The 10626-nt window shown below is 42.1% G+C and overlaps 1 protein-coding gene across 1 annotated transcript in view; it reads right to left on the bottom strand.

Annotated features, from left to right (window-relative positions):
• Positions 1–7834: 7834 nt before the first annotated feature.
• LOC150048318 (cytidine monophosphate-N-acetylneuraminic acid hydroxylase-like) overlaps positions 7835–10626 on the bottom strand; it is a 137164-nt gene continuing 134372 nt past the window's right edge. The window contains 1 exon segment of the mRNA XM_090355276.1: positions 7835–8001. Coding sequence (XP_090211402.1) covers positions 7835–8001 — 167 coding nt within the window.

Raw genomic sequence — 10626 nt, 5'->3', positions numbered from 1 at the left:
TGGGAGCACCAGGACTCCCAGTAGCACACATTTAGAATAAAGTGTCCACAGACCACATGGTTGATGCAGAGGTTGATGACAGAGGGCTTTCTCTAACCCGCCTGTTGAATAGCAGCAGTCATGCTGGGAGATCTCTATTTTATGTTATATGGTTCAGAATCATAGTTAATATAATCCAGGGCCAAGTGAACCAGCAAAAGACATAGGAAGGAGCTAGGCATGGTGGCTTACGCCTGTAATCCTAGTTACTCAGGAGGCTGAGATCTGAGGATCACGGTTCAAAGCCAGCCTGGGCACTAAAGTCAGTGAGGCTTTGATCTCCAATTAATTATCAGAAAACCAGAAATGGCACTGTGGCTCAAGGGATAGAGTGATAGCCTTGAGCTGAAAAGCTCAGGGATAGCACCCAGGCCCAGAGTTGAAGCCCCATGAGTATTTTGGGCTCTGGGTATCAATTACATATGTAATGTAATTGATAACAGTCTTGGTAACAGTTCAATGTGAGCTGGATGTGGTACACACCTGTAATCCTGTAATCCCTCTCAGAATCCTGGAGGCTATGGGCAAGAGGATTGTGAGTTTGAGACCAGTCCGGCTTTATAATAACACCCTGTTCTCAAAACCAAAACACACCAACAATACATGGACATGGGTCTACCAGATGTGGTTGGTGCATGCAACAGTACATATGTGACTTGTGTTTCATGAAACAACTTGGCAGGTGAGCTGACCCCAGTGAAGACAAACAAAACAGCACAGTTGTCAGGGGAAAATTGAAACCCTGTTGTTTGGCAACAGAAGAACTGTTTTGTTCAGAGGTGGTTGTCCTACTGTGTGCTGAGTATGCCTGACATCACCTAGAATATTCTGTCTAGGACTGGAGATTGTCACTGTCCTGTGAGGAATGTCTGATGGTGTGAGGTTATATGATTTGGAGAAGACAGAAATACAATCCACAGTTAAAAGTTGCCAGGAAGCAATTTTTTAAACTCAGGATAAAGGAGACCATTATAGAGCTGTGCAGGCTGGCAGGGTTTCAGTCTTGAGCGCCTGGCTGAGAACATTTGAACAGGGATTATGGCTGGCTGGTATGGTCATGGTGTCTGTGTGGTCTGATGAGAAGGTTGTTGGGAGAAAACATCTCAGTTCAGCTTCCTAATACATAGCTTACATTCTAGTCAGCTGTTTCCTTGGCAGCCAGAGAGTTCTGAGAATACAACTCAAGAACTGATTAGCTAGGACTGAACATTGATTTGATTGTGGTTAATGTCCCTTCATGAGTAGCTTCTCCATCTGTCTCTATCTCTCAGCTGAATATGTTTGCAATTGGTGTCTTGGTTCCACTGACCCCTTAGATTCCAGAGAAATATCTTAGAGATGCGTTAAAAAAAAACTTGTCAACCTCCCTCAGTGAATAGCGATTATATAGAAAATTTGTCTCATATCAATTGATTTCCTATTTTAAATAACAGCAGTAAGTACTATGTGTACTACGTGTCTTTACTTGTATACTTTATCTTATAAAAAAGAAATTTGCACAGACTCGTAGTACCTCCTCTTGCAAATAAAACAGACCAAGCATGTCAACATATACAATGTCAGAAACAAAACCTTTACTCTGGGTTTCAGGGCATTTTCTCATGATGAACAGGTTGGCTTACTAAAAAATTCATGAAGCTCATGCACATATATTTTGTTTTGAGATCAAATCCAGTGCCTCATCTATGCTAGGCAAGCACTATACAAGAGAGCTATACCCTGAGTACACTTATAACATGTACTTTTAAACTACAGTGAGTCACGGTGCTAAAAAAAATAAGTCTGTCTTTATGGTCCCACCAGAAAATAAGATCAGATAAAATCTAATGAAGGGAATGTTTTCAAATATGACTGCTATCATTTCTATGAGGATGCACAAACAATAAGCCAACAAATGAGAAGTAATTGGCAAAAGAGGTATGTGGTCACTGTAGTCATGTAATGTTGGTGATAAAATGTGATCTTTTAGTGCTAGGAACTTCATCTGGTAAAAAAGAAGAAAAGTGAGTCACAACCTTGAGCTTTTGGAAAGACCAGACTGGCTGGTCCAATTTACCTGTAAAAATGGGTAAGTTGATGCTATCTCCATGGATTTTACTATAATAAGTGGTAGCGTGTAGTTTAAACTTATTTGTGTAATGCAGATGATATCATGACTCATTTTTCATACAAATAATAAGACTTAGAATGATAATGATATAGAATGCCAGCATTGTATCCTCTAATGGAATTTGCTTAACTCAATTTTGCTGCAGAAGAAATATATCCAATGAAGTTGACAAGCTAAAGCATATGCATGTTAAATACAGATAGGAAAAAAATGGCCAAACCAGGCAGATCCTAATAATTATTTACAAGGTGCATTGGTGCTAAATAAATATTGAGTATTTAAATATATATGCTCCATTTAAATATGCAAGGAATGTAAGATACACAAAATGCAACTGAACTTCAATGTTCATAATCCATTGATGTTTGCCATCTTAGCATCTTAGAGACAGCTGGACAAAGAAAAAATTAGGGAAGTGATTTCTATCCAAGCAGGAAATAGCCCTACATCCATTTTCTGGTTCCTGATTTCTCCCCATAGAGAAAATTCAGCATGTGGATCCAGAGTTTCAATTCCTTCTGTAAGCACAATCAATCTTCCCATATTATGAACTCCAACTCTTAGCACCAATAGTTGTGAAGCCTGTGGGGGGGTGGAGGGGGCAGAAAGTAACAGGGAGCCTGACACGCCCCCTGGTGGTCAGAGTGTTCTATGAACAGGTTTTTTGCTAAGCATCAGTTTATTAAGAATTAGGAAAGCACTTGATTCTTGTTTCTTTCTCAAGGGCTCTGCAATCCCAGTGGGATTCTATATGAGAATACTCTTCCTTTGGAGTCCACTTGGCCTAGGTGATCTCTGCTATTTATCCTAAAGCTTAGATCTTGTATGAAGTTTTTGTAATTTGTCTTGTTACCGAAGAGACATTACAGGCCTATCTAGCTTTGCACCATATTAAAACATAGGAATTCCGATTTCTAGAACCTAAGCTGAGTAACACAACCCTTTTTAACATACCTCTAAGCTCAGTTACAATGTTAAAATAATGGTGAGTAGCATTGTGAAATACAAATTTGACTGACAGCTGTTCCGTTCACAGATCCCTCACAGAAATGGCAGCTGTGCATCGTAACCAGTGACCAATCACATCGCTTCTTTCAAAGTCTGTTGGTGACTGGTTCCTGTGTATGTGTGACTCAGTTTGGGCACAGATAACAAAGTATGTGGTTCTTTTGCCTTCTTATCTTCTAAAGATGACAGCTTATAAAAATGGACACTGCAGGAGGGATTCAGGCTACAAAGCTGAGAGTAAAAAAGAAGAAGATCAAATACAGAATAATGCTGGAAATGATCATTTGAAGTGAGCATCAGTGGTGTTAATGAAGGGAACACTGGCTGGGTGGATTTTGACCCTGCCTCTCTGACACACAGGAGACACTCTAGAAGCACCCTGAAAGGAACTTGGTGAAGCAGAACTTACTGACACCAAAGAGTAAAAAGACAAAGACATCTCAAAGGAAATGACACTAGCAGAACTTTATATTAAAAAAACACTGTGCCATTTGTAACCCTAGCCCTGAAGAGGGGGAAGCAGGATGATCAGAAAAGTTCAAGGCTAGCTGGATTTTGTAAAGAGACTCTATCTCAAAGCAAAACAAGATAAGGTTGAGTGCTGGTAGCTTATGCCTATAATCCTATTATTCAGGAGGCTGAGATTTGTGGATGGAAACCAGCATGGATAGCTGAGGGACTTTTAATTTCCAATTAACCAGCAAAAGAAGAAAGTGGAGGTGTGGTTAAATGGTAGAGTGTCAGCCTTGAGTGAAAAAGCTAAGCAAGATCAAAAGGCCCTCAATTCAAGTTTCAGTACCAGCACAAATAAAAGAAAAAAAAGTTATTTCCAATGTATTTTATAACATTACAAGCATACAGGATAAAATGGTGGAAGCCAATCCATGCTATGAAATGAAAATGATTCTTTGCTAAAGTGTAGAAAAGATGCTTGTTCCATATAGTACATTACATAGAAGAGAAGCAAAGTTTAAGTTACTTTTTTTTTGCCAGTCCTGGGGCTTGAACTCAGGGCCTGAGCACTGTTCTTAGGCTTTCCTCAAGGCCAGCGCTCAACCACTTGAGCCACAGCACCACTTCCGGCTTTTTTCAGTGTATGCAGTACTGAGGAATCGAACCCGGGTCTTTGTGAATGCTAGGCAGGCACTCTACCACTAGACCAAACTCCCAGCCCAGTTCAAGTTACTCTTGATTGATTTAAAAAAAATTTAAAAACTAGCATTTTAATCCTCAATATTTCCAATGTTTTACATTACAGGGATTAAATAAACCATTACTATTTTTCCATTTTCCTGTGTATTTGTAGCCCATAATACAAAAGCATTCCATGTTTTGATAAGCATTCGTGAAGTTCCTGTGTGAATCACTGTTTTCCTACTGATTTTGAAGACACTTTCCATGGTTTAGCCTGTACATATTTTTGCAAAGTCCTGTAACACGAGCCCTATGGGTCATCTTTAGGAGCCACAAAGTTAAGATCAATGGAAGAAACATTCCAGATATGAACTGTTAGTGTCCACAACTTGCTCAGCCTTTGGGCCAACTGTGGAGGCTGTGCTGTGGAAAGCTAAGTACTGCCTAACTATGGAGGCCTAGAGCTTGGGGCCTGGCTCAGTGGCAGAGATCTCATTTACAAGGCACAAAGACCACATCATACACGAATGAATAAATAAATGAATGGATACATAAACAAGACAGCGCACTCAACTCCACTGGAACCAGTCAAGACCCTGGGTAGCCTGGATTACTAGATCTTTTATAGTTTTAAAGAGATACCTGAATCTAGACTTACAAGGGAAACTTCATAATTTTTTTTAAAAGACACAATTACTATTTTCAGTGCTGGGGGAGCAAACTTATGATCTTGACATGCTAGGCAAGTGCTTTTTTCACTGAGCTATATTTCCAATCCTGACATCTATTTTTAAACAATGACAAACCATTCAAATTGAAGTTTCCTCTGAGCCAAGCAACATGCTACAAAGTGAGGATCTTTATTTTAAAACACCTGCAATAAGAATCTCTCAAGGCTGGGTGTTTGTGGACCCTGCCTGTAATCCCAGCTAGATGGAAGGTGAGGAGGGAAGAATCTGTCTTTGAGACCAGCCCAGGCAGAAAAGCTCACAAGACTCTATCTCAATGGTGGAAAGGTGGATGCAGTAGCAAGTACCAACCAGCAACCACAGGAAGCCTGAAGCAGATGGATTGTGATGCTGGCACAAACCTAGAAGGATGCAATATTCCATCTTTAAAAACAAAAACCCACTGAAAACAAAACAAAACAAAACAGCAAAACAAAACAGGGCTAGAGGTATGGCTTAAGTGATAGAACATCTGCCTAGCATTGTGAAGTCCTGAGTTTGAACCCCAGTACTGAAATCCTTGAATAGATTATCACTGTGAGAGATGGAGGACTAGCAAGCGTGAGAAGATGGATAAAATATTTTAGTGATTCTTCCCACTCCCTTTTCCTACCCAGGGGCAAAGCAACCTTCAGATGCTACCACTGCCCCAAGAAATGAAGAAATCAGTTCTTCAAGACAATTCCTTGTATAAGGTTTGCCTGAAATGGCGACAACTAAGCATAGGCTCTTTATTGTCATCATAGTTAGACATCATCAGGAAGGAAGCAGATTCTAGAAGGCTAGTAGACAGGTGAGCTTTGTGCTGTGAATGAGGGAGGGAGACAGGCAGGGGACCTACAAGGAGCAGCCACAAGAGAAACTAAAGCCAGGCAAGAGGAGTGAGGGGCGGAGCACAGGAGTCAAGTTCACTTGCTTCATCTGGCAGGGGGGAGGGAGGAAAAGGGGGGGAGGTTCTTATCTTGTTCATATTTCTTAGGTCTTATGCTGTAACAATATGAGAATAACCAAGGGACAACAAAAGAGATGAGAAGTAACACAGTACATTAAGAACAACAATCACACATTATATGGCTCTTATTTCCATATCCTAGAGGTCCTTTCATTTAGCCTCATCCTATATGGCCTTGTGTATCTAGGTTTTGAGCTATTATAATCCTCTGCTAGGAGAGTCCAAGGTTTGTACTAATTATTACAAATGAGGGACATCATTGAGCCTATGTTCCTTTGGGTCTGACTTACTTCACTTAATATGTTTTTTTTCCAAGTCTTTCCATTTCCTTACAAATGGGGCGATGCCATTCTTTCTGATAATCCCAAATTTTCTTTCAGAAATAAATTTTATTTTTCTTCCTTTAAGGTTTCATTTGCCTTTCCAATCTCACCTACAACTTCACTCTACCAATTCCAACCTCCCTCTATTCTTTGATCTACTGAAAAGCCTTTGCCACAATTCAAATGAGAGTTGACCTGGAAGTTTCTTTCCACACAATTTACACACACACGTGCATGAACACGCACACGCACACACACACACAGACACACACACACGCACATGTACATGCACATGCACATACACCTCTAAGGACATGTGAGTCACCCCAGCTCAGAGGCAGTCGTCTTGCACAAGTAAAAGGTGCCACCAACTAGAGCAACAAGAGTTCCACAAACCCTACTGGCCGGAAGACACATCTGGAACAGGAAGTCAAGAGGAACTCTTGAAAATAGCACCGCTATATAAGAAAGTGAGACAAGAAAGAGGAAACACCTTACAATCCCCTTTTTTTTTGGTTGCTAGCAGCACTTTAGGGGCAAACAAATTGGACCTTGGCTTAGAGAAACTGTGTATGAACCAGTGTATGAACCAGAAGCCAGGTAGAAATCTCCAATACTGAGGCCCCAGGATGGTTATTTAATGAACTTCCACTGGTTTCTCCACTGTTTCGGCTACAGAGACAGAGACTTCTTATTATGATGGTTTGGTCTGCTTGACCAATAACCATATCTTTTAACATTTACAGTGGATAGGGACGAGACCACTAAATGTGAAACATCAGGGAGAGGGAATCCCTTGTTCGCGATGCAAAACTGAGTCTTTAGTCTTTCTGAACCTGCTCTTCAAGGAAAGAAGTGACTCATTTGGGCACTCTTGCCTTTCCCTGGAGGTTAGAGGACTCAACACAGAAGATGAAGTGAATGGTTGGCACCCACACACACATAAAATCAAGTCCAGTGGTGTATTCCTGTAGTCCTAGCTACTTGGGAGGACTGTGGTATGCAGGAGGCCTCAGCAGGAAGAGGGAGACTCTCTCTGAAAAATAACTAAAGCAAAATGAGCTGGGGGGTGTGGCTCAAGTGATAGAGGCCCTGAGTTCAAATCCCACCACTGCCACAGAAAAGAAAAGGAAGAAGACATAATCCAGCGTGCATTTTAGCAGTCACTCTGTTATTTTTAATCATCATTTTATTTTTATGTTGCTTTTCTAGGAATTCCCTGTTTTCTGTATGCTTTCCTACACACTTTTGACCTTTTATTCCTATCTTCTCCATCGAATTTTTTCCCCTGGTACTGGGGCTTGAACTCAGGACCTCTCACACTTACTAGGCTTTTTCACTCATAGCCAGCTCTCCACTATTTGAGCCATACCACCATCTTGCCCATCTCTTTTCTTAATGATTTTGACATCTCTGGGCTCCAATGTCACCCTCTACCAGTGACTCCTACGTCTCCATACTGTGACTTTTTTCCAGAACCCAGACTTGTTTTTTTTTCCCTGTCCCTGTAGACATTTTTACATCAGTATCCCGGGGGACCTCAATACAGCGAGACATCAGATGAGCACATTATGTCCTCATCTCCAGTGTGCTCCTCCGTGCCACTTCCTGTCACGATCATTACGTCACTTTGGGCCCTCGGTGCTGGAAACACAAGGCTGAAAATGCCTTGTGTGCGAATGTCAAGCGGGACTTGCTCCTGCCTCCCTTTGGGCAGAAGTGCCAACAGTAAGTATGGTAGGCCAAAGAATGGAAGACCTAATTGTCTTCATCCAGATTTCTAGAAATGCCAAAACTTACATGGCCAAAGGAACTTTGCCTTGGTGGACTATGCTCGATCTGAAGCAGAGACTGTCCAGGAAATTCCTGGCAGGGTTGATATCATTACCAGGGTCCTTATGGAAAGGGGTTGTTCAAAGAAGATGGCAGGAGAGCGGCAGAGACCGCAATGATGGTCACACAATTCAAGGTGATTCTAGACGACACTAGAAATGGCCAAGAAACAGGCTCCCCCCTTCCTTAGAGGGGAAAAGAAACAAACAAACAGCTTTCTTTTTTTTTTTTTTTTTGCCAGTCCTGGGCTTGAGCTCAGGGCCTGAGCACTGTCCTTGGACTTTCTCTAGGATAGAACTCTACCACTTGAGCCTTAGCACCACTTCTGGCTTTTTCTAAGTATATGGTACCAAGGAATTGAACCCGGGTCTTCGTGCATGCTAGGCAAGCACTCTACCACTAGGCCAAACTCCCAGCCCTCTTTTTTTTTTTTTCTCCAGTCCTGGGGCTTGAACTAAGGGGCTGGCACGGCACTGTCCTTGGACACTTTCTTTTTTTTTTTTTTTTCCTTTCTCAAAGCTAGTTCTCTGCCACTTGAGCCACAGTGCCATTTCTAGCTTTTTCTGAGCATGTGGTACCAAGGAATTGAATCTAGGGCTTTGTGTTGTTAGGCAGTACACTACCACTAGGCTATGCTCCCGGCCCCCCAAAATAAATACATAAATAAATTAAACAAACAAACAAATAAAACCAAGAAAAAGCAGCGTCTGAGTGAGCCCCACAAGACCCATTTTTGTGCCTCTTCTGTGGAACTGTGGCATAAAATGACTATATTTTCCTAGGTACTCTGTATTTGGGACTTGATTTTAGCAGCAGCAGGCACTAATCCAAGAGCTGAAAAACCACAGTGAGAGGGAGATGGGGTTCCACGAAGAAGTGGCCTGCGGTGTCTGCTCCAAGGGCCAGGGCTGTCTAAATGAATCAAGATGTAGACTGATTTGGTGAGGAGTAGGATAAAGCAGTGAGTCTGGAAACCTGGCATTTGGGGATTTCTTCCCACAGGGGGATAAGGATGTAATTTCTGTTAAAGGGGCTTCCCGGGCACTCACTGGGGAATTTCCTGCTGTTAAAGCATGTTGGTTTTTTTTTTTGTTGTTGTTGTTTGTTTGTTTGTTTGTTTGTTTTTTGACCCATTCTTGCAAAGGCTGAAAATCTGAGGCTGGGTCTGATCCTACTACTGTAGAGAATGTGCTTTACCCACACTGGGGAAGTCACAAACTGCAAGCAGGGACAAGAAAGAGCTTGCTCTGCCTACTCCCAGTGAAGTTCCAAAGGACAAGAGGAGAGGGAAAAAGTAAACCAACCCAGAGCAACACTTGTGTGCCAGCCACAGTTCTTACTCATTCCTCATATCTCCCCCTCTCCCCCCCCACCCCAACCATGGTGCTCTGAACTGTCAGCCCCATCTCTGCCTTTTTCTACCACAGGCTCCTGTCTTCTTCTGAGGCAGGCCTGCATGGTGCTACTGAGTCTCTCTGTCTCCATCACTCTACTTCCAGTCCACTGTCACTACAATGGCCTCTAAAATCTTCCACAAGTCACCCTATCGTGTCTCAAGAGGGTGTGTTCTGGAACACCCTCTTTGATTGTAGTTCAAAACTAGCCTAGGCAGAAAAGTTCACTAGACTCCATCTTCAAAATAAGTAGTAAAAGAACAGGGCTGGAAACAGTTCAAGCATCAATAAAATAAGTAAATCCAGCCACCACAAATCTCTAAGTTCAAGCCCTAGTACTGAAGAGAGAGAGAGAAAAAAGTAAGAAATCAAGAAGGCCTGCGGGGTGGGTGGGTGAAGGGGGAGACAAGAAAACATAAACACCCAGATAGTTCCTAGCTTATGAATCAGTTGCATTCCAAAAGGTTTGAAAATCTGCTGCTCAGAATGTAGAATAAACCTTCCCACAGACACCATGGTTTGAGTGCTGGTGAAATTACGCAGCTCTCCCGTAAAGTCTGTGGAACTCAGATAACAAGAAGTATTAGCAGAGTGGAACATTCCAGAAATTCCGCATGATTATTTTCCAGGAGACAAGCAGCCTGAGGAAAGAATAGGATTCCTGGGAATGGGCTGGGAAGCCCAGCTGGCACCAGGCAGGTGAGGAAAAAAAGGCACTGGGAGCCTCTGTTACCATGAAAGGGGGTGTGGTAAGTTAGGGCTTCAGAGGGCATATGGATAAGAGATCAATTCTTTATAAATTACTCAGTCTAATGTATTCCATTACAGGGTCAGCAAATGGACAGACAAGATAGAAATCAGATAGACTTTGGACCTCTCAGAAGCTCTCAGAAAAGACCAGTTCCGAAGATCCAGTCTTAGCTGTGATTTGGAGATGAAGCAAGGATAAAGACTACATACGTCACCACCATGTGTAGATAGCACACATGAGATCCCGAGTACATACCAGCACTGCAAAGCAAAGCAAATAAACAAAGCCAAAAGCCACATGGGAAGATGTTCAAAGTCTATGGCGAATCAAAGAAATGCAAATCAAATCCATAAT

This window comes from Megascapheus bottae, chromosome 22 (assembly GCF_031878675.1).
Source record: "Megascapheus bottae isolate mThoBot1 chromosome 22, mThoBot2.hap1, whole genome shotgun sequence".
Lineage (NCBI taxonomy): Eukaryota > Metazoa > Chordata > Mammalia > Rodentia > Geomyidae > Megascapheus > Megascapheus bottae.
The sequence above is the reverse complement of the archived record's forward strand: the minus strand, read 5'-3'. Positions and strand labels throughout refer to the sequence as shown.